Below are 24,512 nucleotides of genomic sequence, written 5' to 3'. Positions count from 1 at the left end.
TGGCCCTCAGAAAGCCATGAGTAAACTGAATTGCAATATATCAAACTTCCCATATCAAAACAGTACTGCCAGCACTTAAACAGTCCAATCAGCACTAGTAATTAAAAATGCATTTGACATGTCTGTGTTTTGTCTTCTGCTTTAGGAGTATAGTCCTTTGAGTTAACATTCAGGAGCAAATATGGAGCCATCCCTTCTTAGCTTTCAAACAAACTGGACAAAACGCCATAGATTTAAACAGTTAACGCCTCCCACAATGCCATGACACCGGCAGATCATGTTAAAGAATACTAATCAAAGTGTTTGGTGTTTGGGTACTTGCCAGGTTCTTATGGCCTGGATTGGCCACTGTTGGAAACAGGATGCTGGGCTTGATGGACCCTTGGTCTGACCCAGCATGGCAATTTTTTTATGTTCTTATGTTTCATACGTTCCAACATGTTCAATTTGTATATCCATTGTTGTTTCTTATAATTTAAATGACTCATAAGAATCCCTAGCCAATGCGATATCATTTCTACAATAACCCATTGAAGATAAGAACATAAGAAAATGCCATACCTGGTCAGACCAAGGGTCCATCAAGCCCAGCATCCTGTTTCCAACAGTGGCCAATCCAGGCCATAATAACCTGGCAAGTACCCAAAAACTAAGTCTATTCCATGTAACCATTGCTAATGGCAGTGGCTATTCTCTAAGTGAACTTAATAGCAGGTAATGGACTTCTCCTCCAAGAACTTATCCAATCCTTTTTTAAACACAGCTATACTAACTGCACGAACCACATTCTCTGGCAACAAATTCCAGAGTTTAATTGTGCGTTGAGTAAAAAAGAACTTTCTCCGATTAGTTTTAAATGTGCCCCATGCTAACTTCATGGAGTGTCCCCTAGTCTTTCTACTATCCGAAAGAGTAAATAACCGATTCACATCTACCCGTTCTAGACCTCTCATGATTTTAAACACCTCTATCATATCCCCCCTCAGTCGTCTCTTCTCCAAGCTGAAAAGTCCTAACCTCTTTAGTCTTTCCTCATAGGGGAGTTGTTCCATTCCCCTTATCATTTTGGTAGCCCTTCTCTGTACCTTCTCCATCGCAATTATATCTTTTTTGAGATGCGGCGACCAGAATTGTACACAGTATTCAAGGTGCGGTCTCACCAGGGAGCGATACGGAGGCATTATGACATTTTCCGTTTTATTCATCATTCCTTTTCTAATAATTCCCAACATTCTGTTTGCTTTTTTGACTGCCGCAGCACATTGCACTGACGATTTCAATGTGTTATCCACTATGACACCTAGATCTCTTTCTTGGGTTGTAGCACCTAATATGGAACCCAACATTGTGTAATTATAGCATGGGTTATTTTTCCCTATATGCATCACCTTGCACTTATCTACATTAAATTTCATCTGCCATTTGGATGCCCAATTTTCCAGTCTCACAAGGTCTTCCTGCAATTTATCACAATCTGCTTGTGATTTAACTACTCTGAACAATTTTGTGTCATCTGCAAATTTTATTATCTCACTCGTCGTATTTCTTTCCAGATCATTTATAAATATATTGAACAGTAAGGGTCCCAATACAGATCCCTGAGGCACTCCACTGTCTACTCCCTTCCACTGAGAAAATTGCCCATTCAATCCTACTCTCTGTTTCCTGTCTTTTAGCCAGTTTGCAATCCACGAAAGGACATCGCCACCTATCCCATGACTTTTTACTTTTCCTAGAAGCCTCTCATGAGGAACTTTGTCAAACGCCTTCTGAAAATCCAAGTATACTATATCTACCGGTTCACCTTTATCCACATGTTTATTAACTCCTTCAAAAAAGTGAAGCAGATTTGTGAGGCAAGACTTGCCCTGGGTAAAGCCATGCTGACTTTGTTCCATTAAACCATGTCTTTCTATATGTTCTGTGATTTTGATGTTTAGAACACTTTCCACTATTTTTCCTGGCACTGAAGTCAGGCTAACCGGTCTGTAGTTTCCCGGATCGCCCCTGGAGCCCTTTTTAAATATTGGGGTTACATTTGCTATCCTCCAGTCTTCAGGTACAATGGATGATTTTAATGATAAGTTACAAATTTTTACTAATAGGTCTGAAATTTCATTTTTTAGTTCCTTCAGAACGCTGGGGTGTATACCATCCGGTCCAGGTGATTTACTACTCTTCAGAAGTTGGTCAAAGCTGTTGTTTACTTTGGTGGGGAGGCTAGTTTGGCCCGTAGGGCTTTTGCAACTTGGATAGGAGGGAGGTTGGGGACAGGCCACATTTATTATATATAATATAATATAAATATATATATATATATTTATATTTATATATACGAGGGTAAGTCAGTAAGTAAGTCACAAATCTCTCTACTAAGGTAATAAAACATATATCTGTAGTGTTGTCATATTCCATAGATGGCAGCACCTTAGAAGTGCTTATGTACATAAATAGTTATTTAAACTGTGCATGCGCAGGGGCTGTGTTACACAAGGAAAATGGCTACTGTGTTGACAGATTGTACGGTCGAAGAACAACGTGCTGTTGTCTGATTTTTATGGGCTAAGGGCTTAGTGGCAAAAGACATTCTTAAAGAAATGTATCCAGTATATGGAGAGAAATGTCTCTCGCGTAAAGCAATTTATAACTGGACCGATAAATTTGCGCAAGAACGTGCCAACGTGAACGACGAAACCAGACCTGGTCGACTTGTAGAGATTGCGACAGAGGCAACTGTGAAGCAGGTTGAAGAGATGGTTCACGCTAACCGGAGGGTAACAATTGACGAAGTTGCCAAAGAAATTGGGTGTTCTCACGGATTAGCATATTCCTTAGTGCACATTGCATTGAACTTTCGCAAAGTCTGTGCAAGATGGGTTCCCAAACAGCTGACCGAAGACAATAAGAACAACCGGATGGGTGTCTGTTTGGAAAATCTCTGCCATTATGCAAACGAAGGTGAATCAATGATGGTACGTATTGTTACTGGTGGTGAGTCGTGGGTGCACCACTATCAACCAGAAGCGAAACGTGATTCCATGCAGTGGAAGCATCCACTATCACCGACACCGAGAAAGTTCAAGCTTGTGCCTTCTGCAGAAAAGGTGATGTTGACTGTGTTTTGGGACCGAGATGGGATACTCTTAACCAGTTTTCAGAAGCGTGGTGAATCTGTTAATTCGGCTTCCTACTGTGCTACTCTATTAAAGCTTAAAGGAGCTATTCGTAGAAAACGCCCAGATCTGGAAAAAAGAGGAGTGCTGATTCTTCACGATCATGCCAGACCACACACTTTGAATGAGACTCGTCAGACAATTGTGAACCTGCACTGGAAGTTCTTGAACATCCACCATACAGTCCGGATTTGGCACCTAGCGATTTTCACTTGTTTGGCAAACTGAAAAGCCATCTCGGTGGTAAACATTTCACCAGCGATGAAGTGGAAGAAGAGGTGAAGCGCTGGTTACAATGCCAGCCAAAAGACTTTTTCGCAGAAGGTTTTGATGGACTTTTCAAATGCTGGGACAAATGTATAAATGTTCGCGGTGATTACGTTGAAAAGTAGTTGGTTTTTCTAAAAAAACTATTTGACTATATTCTGTATATTTCACAGTAAATAATTCATCTTTTGCATTTAAATAAATTTCAAGAATATTAATCCCATGTATGTTTGTGGCTTACTTACTGACTTACCCTCGTATTTTTATATATATTCAGTTAAGTCTATTGAGAGCTGAGCCGAGCCCACCCTGGGCCTAGAACGTGGCCTACCTCCTGACATCACTTCTGGTCCAGCAGGAGGATCTAGCTGCTTGCCTTTCGTCTGGAACTGTTTTGGAGTAAAAGTGATGGAGGTGGCGATAAGCCAACCAATTTTCTTTAGACTTTAACTGGCATGTGGGGGGGAGGGGGGGGGATCAATGTTCAACAAGTTAAATACCCTGTTGCTTGTATGTTTTTATCCTGATATACCTATTGTAATGATATCTGCTTCAGGTGGCTGTACTGGTTTCCTATGCTGTTGTTTATGTATGTTTGTTTGCTACAGCGATAATAAACTTTCAATTAAAAAAAAAAAAGTAAGGAGCTGGCCCAGAGCTGTCCCTTTGCCGCGCTGCTCTCCCTCTCGCCACTCCGACCCCTGCCGGCTCGGCGCAGGAGGCCTATTGAGGCCCAAGCTGAGACGAGCCCACCCCGGGCCTAGAACGCGGCTTACCTCTTGACATCACTTCCGGTCCAGCAGGAGGACCTTTAAAAGTAACCAAGCCTCCCTCCGGTGTCTCGCGCCGGGCATCGCGCACCAAAGGAGCACAACTAAGGGGCAGGCCCCTTAGTGTGCCCCTTTGTGTCCCATTTGTGCTCCCCCGCTATACCCCCTCCCACTCCATCTCAGACCGAGCACTATAGAAATCCTTTACCCACTTAGAACATTTCTCCTAAAGCTTCTAGCCATCTCTTTCACCACTTCCCCCCCCCCCCCCGCACCGCACGCCTCCTCTACACGCCATTACGCTCCCAAAATCTGCAAATTGCTCCATCCCAACCCTTCCAAAATGACTACCTTTCTGATCCACATACTTAGATACAACTACCACAGACACACAGCACCTTGCCATCAGCACTCACACCGTTGACACAGCTCACTCCTTTGACAGTTAGGATTCAGTGCCAAGAAGTGCTGAGTCATACATCTGGGATGCAGTGATCCAAAAGAGCTGTATGTAATGGGGGTTGAAAGACGAATGTGCATGGACCAAGAGAGGGATCTCGGAGTGATAGTGTCTAGCAATCTGAAGGTGGCAAAGCAATGTGACAAGGTGATAGCTAAAGCCAGAAGAGTGCTGGGCTGCATAGACTAATAACCAGTAAGAAAAAGGAGATGATAATGCCCTTGTACAGGTCCTTGGTGAGGTCTCGCCTGGAGTACTTTATTCAGTTTTGCAGCCCATATCTCAAAAAGGATAGAGACAGGATGGAGGCGGTCCTGAGTAGGGTGACCAAAATGGTATGGGGTCAGGGCTGGCGCAACCCACTCTGAAAGCCGTGCACTTGTAAAGGGCAGTGGCCTGAGGGCCGCGACCGAGATGAGGGTGCTGCTGGCACCACCCTGTGACATTTCCCAACCCGCTGTATAGCAAAGATGAAGGAGATGCAGGGCCGCAAAATGGTTCCTAACCTGCTGTGCGGTGAAGAAGAGGAGGAGCTGCAGAACTGCGCAGCAAAGATGAGGAGCTGCAGGGCCGAGCAGTGATTCCCAAGCTGCCACGCAGCAAAGATGAGGAGGAACTGGAGGACCACATGGCACCCAACCTGCTAGGTGGCCAGAAGAAAAAAAAAAAAAAAGCCACGAGGCAGCTCCCAATCTGACCCACAGCAGAAGGGGAGGGCTGGGATTGTTGGGAGAGGCCTTGGTGAATGTATGAGCAGGAGAGAACCTGTGTTTGTGTCTGAGCAGAAGCAGAGCGTGTTAGAGTGTCTGAGCATGCGTGTGAGAGAGGGAGCATTGAGACAGATGCAAGCTCTAGGGATGATTGAATAAGAGGTTTAAATAGTAAGTTCTTTTTGAGCAGTAAATTCTGCAGTTTATATCAGGAAAGGTTGCGGTATTGAAGCATAAGATGTTCTCTTTGTGTCTGTGTCTGAGCATGTGTGTGAGTGTAGGCATGTATGTGTTTGTGTGTCTGTGTCTCTGAGCATGTATATGTGAGAGAGACAGGGATCTTGTGTGTGTATGTAAGAAGGAGCATGCGTGTGAACATGTGTATGTAGGAGAGAGCATGTGTGTGTCTGAGAATGTGTGTGAGAGGGAGCATGTGGATGTAAAAGGGAGCATGTGCATGTATGAGAGAGCATATGTATGTATGTGTATGTATAGATATACATCTGTGAGAGAAATAAGAGAAACTTTATGCATCCCTCTTTTACTAATCCACAGTAATCTCAGAATGACTGGAAATGAAAGGTTTCCAGGTATGGAGAGCGTGAATTATGTTATCCTTATTCTTTTAAATTTTGGGATGCTGTTTGATGTCTGCTGTTTTGAAATATTTTATTGGTGTAGCGGGGAGTAGCTGGCTTGTCACGGCGGTTACTACCCCAAACCAAATGTGCCTGATACTTCACTTTCGATGCATATCCAGCATAGCTCTCTGCTTCAACGGCAGGGGAGAAGAAAAAAACTGATACCTCACGCATATCCAGCATAGCTCCCTGCTTCAACGGCAGGGGAGAAGATAAACAACCAATAAGGGCTGTATAACATAATCTGGGTAAAAACAAATAAGCATGGGTGTAGCTTGCTTATTGCGGCGGTTACTACCCCTACTACCTCTAACTAATCAAGCTAGATATTTCACTTGGATGCAGCTCCTCCACCGCTCTCTACATTAATGGCGGGGGTGGAAGGGAATTAGAACCAAGAGCTAAGAGAAACAGATAAGTATGGGAGAAGAAATGAGGGAAGCTTGCTGGGCAGACTGGATGGGCCATTTGGTCTTCTTCTGCCGTCATTTCTATGTTTCTATGTTTCTATGGTGTTTGAGAAATGTAAAACAAATTGATTGAGTTTTAAATTATTGGATCTTCTATTCACCAGCTGTTTTGAAATATTCTTTTTATTAGTATTTTTATACTATTATGATGCATTTATTATATTTCTTGATTTTATTTATTATCTGAGAATTGGTGATGATTCTGTTTATCCATTGTTGCACTGCGTACAGAGTCTGACTTATTGTGCTTAAGAACATAAGAAATTGCCATACTGGGTCAGACCAAGGGTCCATCAAACCCAGCATCCTGTATCCAACAGTGGCCAATCCGGGTTACAAGTACCTGGCAAGTACCCAAATATTAAGTAGATCACATGGTTTTCCTATTTAGTTTTTGCCTGCATGTTTCTATTTATACTTTATGCTTTCTTTTTCCTGTATTTGGGGGCCGATGCAAAAAAGGCGCAATGAAAGCGGGCACTGAGTGTTCAGCGCCCACTTTCCTAACGCACCCCCAGACTCCTCTCTTGGGAGAATGATGCAGTATTTAAATTAGGGCTCGCGCTGTCAAGGAGGTGCTAGGGGCAATTGTGCACCCCTAGCGCCTCCTTGACAGCGTGCACCCAAGAGAGATCTGCTGTCAGCAGCTGTCCCCCGGATAAGAAAACCAATGCTGAATTTATCAGCGTCTGTTTTCCTAACTGGTGCACATCCATGGGTTAGGAAAATGGATGCTGATAAATTCAACGTCCATTTTCCTAACCTGACTGCTGGCATCTTGTCTAACCTGCCCTAAGTTCCCTTCCCCCGAATGGATTGCCCATTGGTCCGTTCACTGTCACATGTCAGTGAAAGGGCCAATCACCTTTCAGAAGGCTGCCCTGAAAGGGGATTGGTCCTTTCACTGACATGTGACAGTGAAAAGGACCAATGGGCAATAAGTGAAGGAGTAAATAAATTAATATTAAGTGCCTGACACTTTGATATTGATTTATTCACTCCTTACAGGTGCCGGCAGTCAGGTTTGGAAAATGGACGCTGAATTTATCAGCGTCCGTTTTCCTAACCCATGGATGTGTGCGGCTAAGGAAAACAGACGCCAAATTTATCGGAATCTGTTTTCCTAAACCATGCACAGCCAGGGTTTCAGGAAACTGATGCTTCTCAACTGAGCGTTGGTTTCCTGCACCCGACTACCAGCGCTTTTTAAAAATTTTTTTAAAAGATTTGTTCCTCCTACTTAATATCGCAACGATATTAAGTAAGAGGCTGTACAGAAAAGCAGTTTTTTTTTCTGCTTTTCTGTATTACTTTTAGGAGCGTTCAGCAATTAACGCCTACTCTGGGCAGGCGTTAACTTCTGTGCACAAATATGTGCGTCTTAGATGCACACTTTTTTTTTTTTTTGCATTCAGAGTGAATAGTTAATAGCCTCATTCACATGCGCATTGGATGCACATTGAGGAGGCGCCAATCCCCTTATGCAACCTGCTAGGTGTCTAGTTGGACGCCGGTTGTCTAGGTAGCGCCTAGACAACCTGCATCCAACTGCGAGTTATACAGTGCACTCGGCTGAATGTACTGTCTTGCATTGGCCCCTTGGTGAGGGCCTGCCTGTATTTCACATGTGTGACCAAGGAAAGGTATTCTGATAGAGTGTAGGAATGAATAGCAGCTTGCTTCTATTTTCCTAATATGAGGTGTTTTGGTGTTTTGGGGACTGGTGTAATATTTGCAGTATTGCCTTTCGGAGGTAGGGTTGTTACATTTTTAAATGCTGGTAGCTGGTGCTGTTTTGGTGTGGGAGGTTTATTATATTTTAATTGTAATTTACTCATGGCTTTCTGAGGGTCAAATCCACACCTAACACGTATTACAGTAGCCCTAATGCCATATGGGAACTGTGTGTCTCTTTTTGTAGGGTTTTCTGGTTGGCATCAAACTGCATGCGACTACATGTTGTGATATTTATCTCAGAAGACTGAGCTTTGAATGTTCTTTTTCATATAAAATCTATTATTGTAAATGCATCATTTTTAACTGTATACATGAGGTGGGGTGGGGATGCAAGGGTATAAGATTTGCCTAGGGCACATAATACTCTTGTACCAGCAATGGGTTCCAGGGAAGGGGTTGAAGACCTGGAGGGCAGAGGGGTAACAGTTTTTAAAATTTAGGTTACTGGAAGGAGTTGGGCATTTCTTGGTAGGCCCGAGACAGAGACTGAATGAATGGGAGGGGGGAAAGGAGGCAGCACTTTAATTGTTCGCACAGGGCAGCAAAAACGCTAGCACTGGTCGTGGGGGGGTCCGTATCGGAAGACTTATGAGGAGAGGCTGAAGGATCTGCATATGTATACCCTGGAGGAGAGGAGGTGCAGGGGAGGTATGAGACAGACCATCAGAGACCTGAAAGGTTTTAATGATGCATGAAGTTCAAACCTTCTCCACTGGAAAGAAATCAATAGAATTAAAGGTCACAAAATGAAATTCCAGGGGGGACGACTCAGAACCAACCCCAGAAACTATTTCATCACAGAGAGGGTGACAAATATCTGAAACGCCCTTCTGGAGGAGGTGGTGAAGATGAAAACAGTCAATGAATTCAAAGGGGCATGGGATAAACACTGTGGGTCCCTAAAGGCTAGAGGACGGAAATGAACAAAAAGGGTGCATGGGGGTAACTTGCTGGCGTGGCAGTTACTACCCTTAACCAATAAGCCTTGATATTTTTGATGCAACTGCAACATTGCTCTCCACTTCAGCCGCAGGGGGGAACTGGGGAATTGGATTCAGACAACAACCAATGAGGGCCACGACTTTTGCAGTCTGGGGAAATGTTAAGCATGGGGGTAACCTGCAGAGAGCAGCAATTATTATCCTTAACAGAAGGCAAGGGATCACTACCCTTAGCCGGTAAGCCTTAATACTTTTAATGCAACTAGGGTAGGGGTGGAAGACGAATTGGATTTAGGTAATAACCAACACAGGCCCTGAATTTTACGGTCTGGGATTCTGATAAAAGCACAGGACTGCTTCTAAGGGCTAAGTCCATAAGCAAAGCACGTCAAGCAGCGCTGTCTGAAGTTTCTAGAAGGCTCATCACCCAGTAAAAATGTTGCTGCAGGGCGCGGCAGATGCTACCGTAAGAAGCTTGCTGGGCAGACTGAATGGACCATTTGGTCCTTTTCTGCTGTCATTACTATGTTACTACATAGGAGAATATTGTTTGGGGTTTTTTATGTTGCTTTTGTGGCAATTATGAAATACTGAGTAACCCTGTCAAGAGTTATTTTTAATTTTCATCATGGGTGCCTCAAAATCTAATTTTGTGTTTTACAGACTATATAAATGGAGGAGAACTTTTTACCCACCTATCACAGAGGGAACGATTTACAGAAAGTGAAGTACAGATATATATTGGTGAAATTGTATTGGCACTTGAGCATCTCCATAAGGTAAAGTATTTTCCCATCATTGTTGTCATTAAATTTCTGCAACCACATATTTTTTTCAGTAATAAGTTTAGATAAAAATGTTAAATATTTTAAAATGCTGCTTTCTAAAGTTTGGGCTCCTATTGAAAAAACACGTGCCATGCTCGCTTATTGTTGAGTTGTGAATAACATTTAGTCCTCACTATTCTTGCTTCGCTTTTGGATGAACACATTTAGTTTCATTTACATCCTTGGGATGAACTTGCACTGTCATAACTAGAGAAAAATTCACAGACTATAAGATTAAGTGCACCAGTGGCATAGCCAGAAAAGATTTTTTTTGGGGGGGGGGGGGGGGCGGGCCCCCAAGGTTAACATGGGTGGGCAGTTGTCATACAAGTCTAGGCCCTACTATTTGTACTCTTATCAATAAATAATGCCTTTGAGTGCATCTGGCAATGGATTTCTAAGTAGTTTCATTATGAACATAGAAACATAGAAATGACAGCAGAAAAAGACCAATCGGCCCATCCAGTCTGCCCAGCAAGCTCCCCATACTTCCCCATACTTAACTGTTTGATTCAAATTTCCTGCCATCCCTGCCATTGATGCAGAGAGTAATGTTGGAGTTGCATCAAAGGTGAATCATAAGGCTTAATGGTTAAGGGTAGTAACCGCTGCATCAAGCAAGTTACCCTGATGCTTGTTTACCCAGACTGCACAGATCAATGCCTTGTTGGATGTTGTCTGAATGTAAATCCTCTTCTCCACATTTCTCCCTGCCATTGAAGCAGAGAGCAACAGGGTATATGCATTCAAAGTGATGTATCAGGCTTAATTGGTTTAGGGTAGTAACCATAACAATAAGCAAGCTACCCCCACGCTTATTTGTTTATCCAGATTGTGAAATTCAGTCTTTGTTGGTTGTTGTCTGAATGTAAATTCTCTTTTCCACATTTCCCCTTGCCGTTGAAGCAGAGAGTAATGTTGGAGTTGCATTAACCTTGCAAAGGCTTATTGAGTAAGAGTAGTAATCACCAGGTAGTAGCCTCCACTCCAGTAATCCACCCCCATGGCTCTTCTCTTCATTCCCATCCTCTAGCCTTTATGGATCCATACTGTTTATCCCATGCCCCTTTGAAATCCTTTACAATTTTAGTCTTCACCACTTTCTCTGGAAGGGAATTCCAGGCATCCACCACCCTCTCCATGAAGAAATACTTCCTGACATTGGTTCTGAGTCTTCCTCCCTGGAGTTTCAAATTGTGACCCCTAGTTCTACTGATGAGTGTTGCTTTAAAATATTTTAATTCTATTTCAGGCACTTACGAGTATTAAATATACCTTATTATTCTATATTAAATTATTTTACATGTATTGCAGTTTGTAAATATACATCATGTAAAAAGTAACAGAAGTTTATCAGAAAAATCAGATCCAATTATGTAATAAAACAAATATAAATGTATTTTTTATGAATCCTCTTTCAAGATATGCAGAGAATATCATAACTACATTAAAAACAGCAATAATCATAATAATCACTGTAAGAACTTAAGATTTGCAACAGGTGCAGAAGAGAACTAGGACATGCAAAAAATATATATATTCAAATGTTGGTGCCACCTCAGTGACAGCAAAACAAACTCCCTCCAATGCCAGACACTTTGTGAAGTAAGACAAATCCCTACCAAAAAACAAACAAACAAAGGAACACAACACCTAGAACCTTCCCTTGCCATACCATAACAGCAGTAACTCTCAGGACTCAAAAAGTAGCAATCTTATCTACAAAAAGGCAGGAAAGGCAAACATTACACCAAGCCCTAGAACACTAATACACTACATAGTGGGCAAACAGAACAAGCCGAGCTGCTACAAATCCCTACAGAGAAACTACACACTAGCCAAAATACTGCACTTCTGTACAGTATGTGCAACATAGACAGAGCCTTACCTAATACAGAATAAGGGAATCCAATTAGAAACAAACATACAGACAAAACTGAAGTGGAATGCCTGAGAAACCAGCCTCAGCATCTCTGTACACTGGAATACTGAAGAAACAGTAAAATACAAATATAGAAGAAATGCACAATCCCAAAGATGGCATATTCCAATCGCTGAAAGTCAAAATAATGTTTTTTACCTTTGTTGCCTAATCTTATTTTTCTAATTGGTTAGTCCCAGACTCTTTGTTCTCCTTGTCTGTCTTTTCCTAATTTTTTGTTCAGGGTCTTTTATTCTTTCTGTTTTTTCTCTCTCCTCTTCTTTCCTTCCTCTTTCATACACACACAAACACAGATTCTTTCTCACATGCACTCTCTCAAACACATGCTTTCTCTCACACAGGCTCCCACTCTTGCATGTTCTCTCTCATATAATACACACAGGCTCCCACTCACACACCCATTCTCATGCTCTCTCTCACATGCAAGCTCTCACTCTCACATGCTCTCATTCACAGGTTCCCACACACTCTTTTATCCAGGCTCCCACTCGCACAAACAGGTTCCCACTCTCACACGAAGGTTTCTCCTCCCACACACACAGGCTCTCTCACATGCTTTCTCCCACATGCAGGCTTCCAGTCCCACATGCTCGCTCTCACACCAAATGTCTCTTACACTCACACATTTTCTTTCATACATACACACTCACAGGCTTTCCACTCCCATGCTGTCATTCATAAGCAGATAGGCTTCTCACTTCCATGCTCTCTGTCATACGCAGATAGGCTTCTCACTTCCATGCTCTCTGTCATACACACACACCGGCTTCTCATTCCCATGCTCTCGCTCATACATACACACACAGGCTTCTCACTCCCATGCTTTCTCTCTCTCTCTCACTCACACACACACACACTTCTCACTCCCATACACACTTCTCACTCCCATGCTCTCTCTCTCTCACACACACACACTTCTCACTCCCATGCTCTCTCATATATACACACACACACAGGCTTCTCACTCCCATGCTGTCTCTCATTCTCATTCTCACACACACACACACAGGCTTCTCACTCCCATGCTGTCTCTCATTCTCACACACACACGCGTCTCACTCATAAGAACATAAGAACTCCTATGCTGTCTCTCATTCTCACACACACACACACACAGGCTTCTCACTCCCATGCTGTCTCTCATTCTCATTCTCACACACACACACACACACATGCTTCTCACTCCCATGCTGTCTCTCATTCACACACACACACATGCTTCTCACTCCCATGCTGTCTCTCACTCACACACACACACACACACACACGCTTCTCACTCCCATGCTGTGTCTCATTCACACACACACACAGGCTTCTCACTCCCATGCTGTCTCTCATTCACACACATACACACACTTCTCACTCCCATGCTTTCTCTCTCTCACACACACACTTCTCACTCCCATGCTCTTTCTCATATATATACACACACACACACACACACAGGCTTCTCACTCCCATGCTGTCTCTCATTCTCATTCTCACACACACACACACACACGCTTCTCACTCCCATGTTGTCTCTCATTCTCGCGCACACACACACACACACACTTCTCACTCCCATGCTGTCTCTCATTCACACACACACACACACACACACTGCTCACTCCCATGCTGTCTCTCATTCACATACATACACACGCTTCTCACTCCCATGCTCTCTCTCATTCTCACACACACACACGCTTCTCACTCCCATGCTTTCTCTCTCTCACACACACACTTCTCACTCCCATGCTCTTTCTCATATATATACACACACACACACAGGCTTCTCACTCCCATGCTGTCTCTCATTTTCATTCTCACACACACACACGCTTCTCACTCCCATGCTGTCTCTCATTCTCGCGCACACACACACACACACACACACACACTTCTCACTCCCATGCTGTCTCTCATTCACACACACACTTCTCACTCCCATGCTGTCTCTCATTCTCATTCTCACACACACACACACACGCTTCTCACTCCCATGCTGTCTCTCATTCACACACATACACACTTCTCACTCCCATGCTGTCTCTCATTCTCACACACACACACACGCTTCTCACTCCCATGCTGTCTCTCTCTCTCACACACACTTCTCACTCCCATGCTCTTTCTCATATACACACACACACACACAGGCTTCTCACTCCCATGCTGTCTCTCATTCTCACACACACACACACATGCATCTCACTCCTATGCTGTCTCTCATTCTCACACAAACACACACACGCGTGTGTCTCACTCCCATGCTGTCTCTCAGTCTCACACACACATACACACACACAGGCTTCTCACTCCCATGCTGTCTCTCATTCTCATTCTCTCACACACACACACACACACACATGCTTCTCACTCTCATGCTGTCTCTCATTCACACACACACACACGCTTCTCACTCCCATGCTGTCTCTCATTCACACACACACACACACGCTTCTCACTTCCATGCTGTCTCTCATTCACACACACACACACGCTTCTCACTCCCATGCTGTCTCTCATTCACACACACACACTTCTCACTCCCATGCTGTCTCTCGTTCACACACACACACACGCTTCTCACTCCCATGCTGTCTCTCATTCACACACACACACACGCTTCTCACTCCCATGCTTTCTCTCTCACACACACACTTCTCACTCCCATGCTCTTTCTCATATATAGACTGATGAAGCAAGAGGGTAGGTGATCTAAAAACGCCGTGTGGGCAAATAATGGGTTAGACACCAATGTAGTCCAAAATTCTTTATTTGAATGGAGACACAAGATTCATACTCTCGCCCGACTCAGGCCGAGTTTCGCCCCCCACGGGGCTGCCTCAGGGGCTAAAAAACAATTGTAACATATAAAATAATTATATCTACCTTAAATTAAAACAAAATATGTAAATGACCACAGTAATATTGCTTTGTCAATAAAAATGGTATTACCTGTATGTAGGCTTATATAAATTCTATATTCAATATATTCTTATAACATGGTTCATGTGTCTGATAGCCTGAAAATAAATCCATTAAACAATAACTTAGAATCAAAGAAGCGATATATAAAAAAAAACAAAACAAAAAAAAACTGGTAATGATCAATCATTTGTAAAATATTTAAGAATAAGAATCATAACTCCAGTAATTTTAAATGAAACACTAAATAAGAAAAATCCAGTTACTTTGCAAAATTCATATATTCAAAACCAATGATTTAATTGCATTTTGTATTGATGTCATATGATTTATACTTTAACTTCAAATGGTATGTAATACCATATAAACCAAAAGTGAAAGGACATTCTTGCACTCTATTAAATTAGGCGTTAAGTATGTAACATGATCTAACTGCTCTTAAAAACTACCGTCAAATTTGTTTTTCGGTGGTTTTAGGTCCAACTTTTTCCAAGCTGCAATCGTGCAGAGCTTGGTTAAACAATTGTGTCCTGAGCAAACGTCGGGACCTCAGCAGTAAGTCTAAGGAACTAATAAACATTTTTCAAAGATATATAAGCGCTTTATCATCAGAACAACACTATTTATGCGAGCTATGACATTATAAACCAGCGAGTAGTTTTTAAGAGCAGTTAGATCATGTTACAATTGTTTTTTAGCCCCTGAGGCAGCCCCGAGGGGGGCGAAACTCGGCCTGAGTCGGGCGAGAGTATGAATCTTGTGTCTCCATTCAAATAAAGAATTTTGGACTACATTGGTGTCTAACCCACTTTCTCATATATATATACACACACACACACACACACACACAGGCTTCTCACTCCCATGCTGTCTCTCATTCTCACACACACACGCTTCTCCCTTCCATGCTGTCTCTCATTCTCGCGCACACACACACACACACGCTTCTCACTCCCATGCTGTCTCTCATTCTCGCGCACACACACACACACACGCTTCTCACTCCCATGCTGTCTCTCATTCACACACACACACAGGCTTCTCACTCCCATGCTGTCTCTCATTCACACACACACACAGGCTTCTCACTCCCATGCTGTCTCTCATACACACACACACACACTGGCTTCTCTTGAAAGTTCAAAGCAAGTTTTCAGTATGATTCTAGTAAATGGATTGTCAATAGACAAAGCTGGCCTATGTTTCTTAGGCACCCTTATTAAATTCCTCAGCAGTAATTCCCTCCCAGAAATACTGTTCTATAAGAATACTTTTTTTCCCTTACTTTTATATAATTTAGTCACAGACTTTTGTTTTCTTACAAATTGGTTTTGGATAAAAGTAGTAAATGCTTATATATATATATATTTTTTTTTTATTTTTTTTTTTTTTACAGCTGGGAATTATATATCGAGATACAAAACTTGAAAACATTTTACTAGATTCTGGTGGTCATGTAGTGCTGACAGACTTTGGCCTCAGTAAGGAATTTCTTACTGATGAAGTAAGTATTTACATCTAAAACCTTTGATAAAACATGCATAAAGAAAGTTGTAAAGATTTATGAGGTCAATATGCAAGGGCTTTCTTCAGATGACTTTTGGATCTACAAAAACCAAGATCTGAAACTTTCCCTCGCTCTCTGCCTCATTACTAGCATCCAGTTGTGCCAGATAAAGCGGCGGTGATGGAGGCATTGCAGGGGAGTAGTAAATGCTAAAATACCTGACCTAAAGTTACCTAGATAACTTTATCTGGATAACATTTCCCAGATATATTCACTCTCCCGGGTATGTTCAGCTGAATATTCAGATGAAGTTGTCCAGATAAGTTTACCAGGGTAATTTACCAGCTGCAGATCAACCTTTATAGTAGAATGTAAAGTGAACAGTTGATAAGAAAGTGAGGAAAAATGTATGAAAACTTTTACAAATGTTGCTTGTTAGAAAAAACAAGCTCCTTTAGAGTTGTGAACCTCATATGCAAATGCATTTTATTTGCCATAAGATCTTTTTTGGGATACAGAACCTTTCTTCATGAGGGCTTATCACTTAAACAGGTTAAAATCATACCCACATTAGTGAGTCAGTCTTGAATTTTTAAGATGAACTTCACTGCATAGTTATAAATTTATACAAGATATCGCCTTTTCTATGAAGACAAGCAATTTAGAGTCGCACACATGCGTCGCATAACCGTGCTTGGCTCCAAATGAATGGATTCTTCCAGAACAGGCAAAAACCTTTCACTGTTCATATGTAGGGCTTCTCATACTGTCAGAGCTCCACAGCACCCCGCAGTTTGTTTTTATCTGTTTTTTTCTTTTGCAGCTTTGCATATCTCAAGAAACTGAACTTTTGTCATTGTTTCTTGGGGCTCTTTTGCCTAAAGTCCCTAGCTTGCTTTAGTTAGGTTTTTTTTCTCACTTTTGAAGTTTGCTTTTTTTTCATCCGTATGGCTATGCCAGCAGGCCACCTGGATGATTTTTTTTTCCTCACTTCAGACCATCTTTTGTCAGGGAAAATGTTTTCATTTGATTTTGCCCTGTCTGTCTTCCTTATTGTGTCCCAAGAAGCAGGCCAGCAACTTCAGATTCTGTCCCAGGTGCAAACAGAGGTTCATTACCAAGCATCACATAGGACCTGATTTAGTAAGACTTCCCTCCGTTCTTTGTCTATGGATGAAAAACTAGTAAGTCAGACCCATAGAGGTCCATATTCAAAGGCATTTATTTATTGCTTTTATATACCGAAATTCGTTGGCGTACATCACATCGGTTCACATCAAAACAAATGGAATAGTATGACTAGAGGTCGGACTATTTTACATTAAAACTTTATTACATTTATAACATTTAGACAAATAAAATAATAGTTATCTGTCTAAATGACTTACCCAGCTATATCCGGCCTTTATCCTGCTAAATTCTAGCCGGCTAATAAGTTGGCAGCTAGAATTTAGCCAGACAAGTTAGGGGCGGTCTAGGGGTATAACTGGGAAGATTTGAATTAGCCGACTAAGTTAACTGACTAACTCTGATATTCAGAGTTAACCAGAGCTATCCTAAAGTTAGCTGGCTATAGTTAGCTGTCCTAAGATAGCCGTCTATATTCAATAGAGTGGCTGCACTGTTGAATATGCCTCCAAAGTTAGCTCCCTACAGCCACTACTCCTGGAGAATTTAGTGCAAAAAATTACAAATTCTGTGCACAATATTTTAGAATTCTGAAAAATTCTGCAGATTTTTTATGTAGATAATTAATTCAGTAATACTTTATAATGCAACACAGAAAAAATGTATTACTCAGCGATGCTGATTTTTAAAACAGTTACCATCCTTAGGTCTTCGACCTCCCCAAGGCTGTATGACTTTTGCCAGCTCTCTCCCCCTTATGACTTGAGCCCTTTCCTCATGCTTTCTCTTTCTTCCCTCAGTTTGCTTATTACCTCTCCCTTCCCCAAGGGTTGACTCCTCTCCCATCCTTTTTCCTCTACCAGCTATCTCTGTCTGCTTCACCAGGCTCAAACTGCCTCCTCTGTTTTCTCTCTTTTTCTCTCTCTCAACCCCCACTCCCCAGGAAGCTCACGCTTTCTGTCCCCTGTCAGGTTCATACCCCTTCCCCTAGTTCTCTCCCTCCCTCCCCCAGCTTTCTCTCTGCCCTTGCTTCAGGCTTGTCTCCTTTGGGGACAGACAGGGAAAGCTCCCCCTCACCACAGCTTTCTCTCTGTTTGCCATTCCCTTTTTAGCAAGACTCATCTGCTTTCCTTCAAGCTCACTGTCTAACTCTCTTGTTCAGTTCCACCAAGCTCACTGTCTACCTCTCTTGTTCAGTTCCACCAGAACTCTACAGCTCTCTCCTTTGTTCAGCATGCACAGGTCAAGGCCAACACTGCAGGTTTATCTCTTTCAGCTTGCATGGGCCAACGTTGACTCCCATCTCTTTTCTGATCTGTGTAGGCCAGATTGCCCTTGTTCCTGGCTCACTTCCAAGTGACACAGACACTATTCTTTCCTCTCTTCTGGCCCGTGCAGGCTGCTGTTGCTATTCCCTGGACCTAATTCTGTGGGAAAATACAGAATTCTGCATAAGAGGGGAATTCTGTACAAATTCTGCCCAGCTGCACAGGAGTAAGCCACCCAGACAAAATTGGGGAAGATTATTTTAAACACTTTGGGGTCGATTTTAAAAGCGTTGCTTGCGTTAAAATGCCCACATGTGTATGTTGGCTGCGCATGAACAGCGCAGATTTTAAAAGCCGCGTTTTATGTGCACAAATGTACATGTGCGAGCAAAAAACAAGGGGGTGGAAAAGGGGCGGAGCCAATCGTTACACGTGTAACTCCATATTTTAACTCCATATTTTAAAACCGGAGGCCACTGCGCACAGCAGCTTGTTAACTGTTTAACTTTACTGCTGCTCCTAATGAGAAGCAAGTGTGCAGATCTCGCGTTTTTGGGACTACACGACAGGGTGAGGGGTCCGGGTCAACTGGGGGGGTGTGCAGGATGAAGAACCAGAGGGGTCTCAGTGACCTCAAGCTTGACTGGGCAAAGTGGTGGACTAATCGAGGAAAAACTGGGAATGCCCCTCGCACGGCCATGTTTTAAAATCCGCTTATATACACGTGTTAAAGCCGGTAAAGTCCTATGAAAGATACGCAAAGTAGGTTTGCTCAGGTAACCTCTTAAAATTAGGAGCATACTGAACGTGCATGATTTAAAATTCGAGTATATCTCCGTTCGCACCCAGATACGTGTGTATGGACGCACTGGGGAAGGGAAGCGAGACTGGTGGGAACAGGATGGGGTCCCTATTAACTTTTGGATGTTGAAAAGGAATCTCTACACCCCAAAAGGGTGTGAACTCCTGGTCTGCTACATAAGGAAATGTGGTGTGCTTCCTCTCAAGAGTATATCCCAGTCATCAGTAGTTAACTGTCAGAGACAGATTTTGGCTAAATTCAGAGTAGATAACCCGAATTCCAGTCTCTGTTCTAGAAGACCTTCCTGTAGAAGGGAGAGTGAGCCTGATTTGTAAACTGTTGGCCCATTGTAATGTTATAACTGTGTCTTCTGGATTGTAAAGGAATGCTACAGATTACAGCTTTTGGGAATCCCTCCAAATTGCCTGCCCAAAAGAGGTCTACAACTCGCTCAACACTAGAGTCTGCTCAGGTTGGAAATGTCCTCCTTCTTGCAGGCCAGGTAATCAGACCTGTGCCACTGCAGAGGAGAGAGGCAGGGATGTTGCATCAGATTCTTCCTGGTCTCCAAAAGACAGGAAGATTCCATCCCATCTGATACCTAAAGGCCTTGAACAGATTTCTGAAATTAGAAATGCTCAGTATGATTACCCTGAGCTTTGTAATTCCCTGGATCTACTGGAGGCTACACCCACAAGAGATGCATCCAACTCACAGGCAATATCTTGGATTTGTAGCAGAGAAACAATTTAATTTAATAATGAACATTAACTCTATACCTTGTTCTGCCTTTTGGCCTAGCCTCAGCCCCATGGCTATTCACAAACTATATTGCTGTTATTGTCAGATTTCTATTCAAGTTGGGGATTCATATAGTTTCCTACTTGGACAGTTGGCTGGTCCATATCAGATCTCAGGCAGGAGCAGAGAGATCCATATAGAACATTAGCTGGGTGCTGTAGTCACTAGAGTTCATCATCCAGTACCCTAAATTCCAGCTGAACTCAGTATCTCAGTTAGAATTTATAGGGGCTTTACTAGCCATGGCTTATCTCTGCGCCCACAGGGCAAATGATATAGAGGTTGCAGTGGAAGCAGTAGGTCAGAGTCAGCAGACATCAGCTCACTTAATGTTGAGAATGTTGGACCTTATGACTTTCACAGTTTATATATCTCCCATGTCATGTCTGTATATGAGACAAGCTCAATGGATCCTAAAGTTCTAGTGTAACAAAGCCACTCAGACTCAAGGAAAGCATCTTTTTTAAGGAGGAAGTCGGACTCCCTCTCTTGGTGGCTCTCCTATTTTGACCTGGGTTTTACCTTTCCAACTCGCTCCTCACAAAATAATCTTAACATTTTTCTCTATGCCGCATGTCCCTAAAATCTAAAAGGCCCTTCGTTGCTTGGATTGCACGTGAGTTGTTGCCTTCTATCCAGAGTGGCCTGAAGCCCATAGAAAGTCCACCTAGCTTCTTCTTTTTCTTTTTTTTTTTTAATCCTATTAGGCCTAGAGGTGTAGTGACAAAGCTCATTATTTCTAATTGGGTAGCAGATTGCATCATCTCTGTTATGCTTTGGCAGGCTTGTCCTCAGAGAGGCATGTCAAGGTCCATAATGTTAGGGCCATAGTGACATCAATCACTCATCTAAAGTCTACCTCCATCAAGGAGATTTACAAGGCTGTGATGTAGAGTGCAGTTCTGTCCAGACATTTACATCACATTGCTAGCCACCAAGTTTCCTTGGCACATGTATAATAATTAGTTCCTTGTTAATCCTCAATCCTTCGAGTTGCCCTTGTTCCAACCGTTCCCAAGCTATGAATGTAAACTGTTCCTAAGCTATGTTTCTGATATGCAAGCCACCAAGTTTCCTTGGCACATGTATAATAATTAGTTCCTTGTTAACTGTTCTAAATTATACTGTAAAAATAAGCAGCCCATGCCTTATTTGCTCTTCAGTTTTTATGTGAACCGATGTGATATCTCGATTGAATGTCTGTGTACAAAAACAAATAAATAAATAAATCATTACTGCCTGGGCACAGCCTTGTGGTGGGACAGTAGGCTTAGACTATCTGTTCTCCATGGTCTCTCCTAGGGCCATGTGATGATTTTCAGGTGGCCTTTCCTGTTTTGCAAGAATTACATTAATTACAAAAGAGAAAAGGGGATTTTCCAATCAAAAATATCTCCTGTCTTCTGGCAGTTCTTGTTGTTCCCCTTTTTTTTATGTTGAAGACAACCCCTAGCTAGGGAGTTTCATGTGTATGACTCAGTAAACTGCTTGTTTTGAAGACCGTGAAGCTGCTTACTTGTATCAAGTGTTCTCTGAAGACAGAATTTCACCAGTCACACAAATACTCCCTCCTCTTCTTCAGAGTTGTTCTCCCCCCAATCAGAGTTTTTATATGGAAGCAAAGGGAGCTGCAGGGCCCATGGCAGCCTAGGAACTATTACAAATGGACAGAGAAAGGCTTTTGCCTTTTCCAGAAAGCTCTGGAAGGAATCTGTTTGATGCTGAGCACATCACATGCAGGAGGATGGATTGTGGGAAAATATCGGCCTGGGGGATTTTTTTCCATACTGGCCTCTGGGTATCCAATTACACAAACAATACAAAAACATATTTATATGTATATACATATATTTTTATTTCAACAAATTTCTTGACCACCTTAAATATAACAACATTATACAATAAAAACAGACATATTAAAATAAATATAGAAGGTACAAAATTTGCAATAAAGTACAGTGCAAAGTTTAAATACTTAATCATTTCTAAAACAATTCAGTTACCACTTTCACTCAAGAAACTTATGCAATTTGAAAACTTTTTCTGCTTTCAGTGGAAGAGCAGGTGGCAGCATAACAATGCAGTTTTTTCCACAGCCACCAGCAGTTTGAACTGACAAGCTTAATCCCGAGTCAGAAAAAAGATGCTGACCTCATTTCTAACATATTTTACATGAAAACAGGCGTTCAAAGTACAGCCTTCTGAGGTAAAAATATCACTTAAAACAACATTTATATTATATTTATATTCACTGCTTTGGCACCAACCAGAAAACCTCACAACAAAACACATAGAAACATAGAAAATGACAGCAGAAAAGTACCAAATGGTCCTTCCAGTCTGCCCAGCAAGCTTATGGCAGCATCTGCCGTCACTCCCATACTTAGTTTCCCAAACCGGCAAAGTCAGGGCCCTTGTTGGTTGCAGTCTGAGTCCAACTCTCTGTTACCTCTTGCCATCAAAGCAGATGGCAGTGTTGGAGTTGCATCAAACGTATCAGACATTTGTTAAGGGTAGTAACAGCTGCATCAGCAAATTACCTCCATGCTTATTTCTTTTCCCCCTATGCTTATTTGTTTTCCCAGACCATAAAATTCAATGTTCTCGTTGGTTTCTGACTGAATCTAATTCCCCTTTTCCTCTTTTCCCCCTGCCGTTAAAGCAGAGAGAAGGAATAGAGTTGCATCAACAGTATGAAGGCTTATTGGTTAAGGGTAGTAACCACCACACCAGCAAGTTACCCCATGCACTCTTTTCTTCATTTCCATGCTCTAATCTTTAGGGATCCACAGTGTTTATCCCTTGCCCCTTTGAAATCTTTCTCTGTTCTTGTCTTCACCACCTCCTCCGGAAGGGCATTCCAGGCATCTACTACCCTCTCCATGAAGAAATATTTCCTGATGTTGGTTCTGATTCCTCCCTGGAGTTTCATTACGTGACCCCCTAGTTCTACTGATTTCTTTCCATCGGAAAAGGTTTGTTGATTGTGCATCATTAAAACCTTTCAGGTGTCTAAAGGTCTGTATATTATCTCCCCTGCACCTCCTCTCATCCAGGGTTTACATATTTAGCTCCTTCAACCTCTCCTCATAAGTCATTTGATGGAGACCCTCTCTTCCCCACCATTTTTGTCGCCCTTCTCTGGACCGTCTCCATCCTGTCTCTGTCCCTTTTGAGGTATGGTCTCCAGAACTGAACACAATACTCCAGGTGAGGACTTACCAAGGACCTGTACAAGGGGATTATCACCTCCTTTTTCTTACTAATTATTCCTCTCTCTATGCAGCACAACATTCTTCTGGCTTTAGCTGTCGCCTTGTCATATTGCTTCACCATCTTCAGATCTCCAGACACTATTACCCCAAGGTCGTTCTCTTGGTCCGTGCACAACAGCCCTTCACCCCCCCCCCCCCCATCATATACAGCTGTTTTGGATTACCACACCCCAGATGCACGATTCTGCATTTCTTGGCATTGAATCCCAGCTGCCGTATCTTCGACCACTGATCAAGCTTCCTTAAATCACGTTTCATTCTCTCTACCTGGGCATGATGGACCCTTGGTCTGACCCAGTATGGCATGTTCTTATGTACCTCTTCCGGCATGTCCACTCTGTTGTAGATCTTATCATCTGCAAACAGGCAAACTTTACCTTCTATCCCTTCTGCAATGCCGCTCACAAAGATATTGAACAGGACAGTCCCAGCACCGATCCTTGTGGCACTCTGCTTAACACTGTTCTTTCTTGGGAGTAGGTTCCACTTACTACTACATGCTGTCTTCTATCCGTCAACCAGTTGTAATCCACGCCACCACCTTGGTGCTCACTCCCAGGCTTCTCATTTTATTCACAAGCCTCCTATGCAGGACTATATCAAAAGCTTTGCTGAAATCCAAGTAGATCACATCTGGCACTCTTCCTTGATTTAGTTCTTTAGTCACCCACTCAAAAAAATCAAATCAGATTTGTCTGACAGGACCTTCCCCTGGTGAATCCATGCTGCCTCGGGTCTAGAAATCCTCCTGACTGTAGATAGTGAACTATTCTTTCCTTCAGCAGAGTCTTCATTAATTTTTTCACCATCGAGGTGAGGCTAACCAGCCTGTAGTTTCCAGGCTCCTCTCTGCTACCATTCTGGCAAAGTGGGACCACAA

At 42.6% G+C, this 24,512-nt stretch overlaps 1 protein-coding gene across 1 annotated transcript in view; it reads left to right on the top strand.

Moving 5' to 3' along the window:
* Positions 1–24,512, top strand: part of RPS6KA5 (ribosomal protein S6 kinase A5) — a 277,526-nt gene that overhangs the window by 104,639 nt on the left and 148,375 nt on the right. Inside the window, exons 4-5 of the mRNA XM_029597788.1 lie at positions 9,833–9,948; positions 16,248–16,355. Coding sequence (XP_029453648.1) covers positions 9,833–9,948; positions 16,248–16,355 — 224 coding nt within the window. The remainder of the gene's footprint in view (positions 1–9,832; positions 9,949–16,247; positions 16,356–24,512) is intronic.

This window comes from Rhinatrema bivittatum, chromosome 4, assembly GCF_901001135.1.
Source record: "Rhinatrema bivittatum chromosome 4, aRhiBiv1.1, whole genome shotgun sequence".
Taxonomy (NCBI): Eukaryota; Metazoa; Chordata; class Amphibia; order Gymnophiona; family Rhinatrematidae; genus Rhinatrema; species Rhinatrema bivittatum.
The sequence above is the reverse complement of the archived record's forward strand: the minus strand, read 5'-3'. Positions and strand labels throughout refer to the sequence as shown.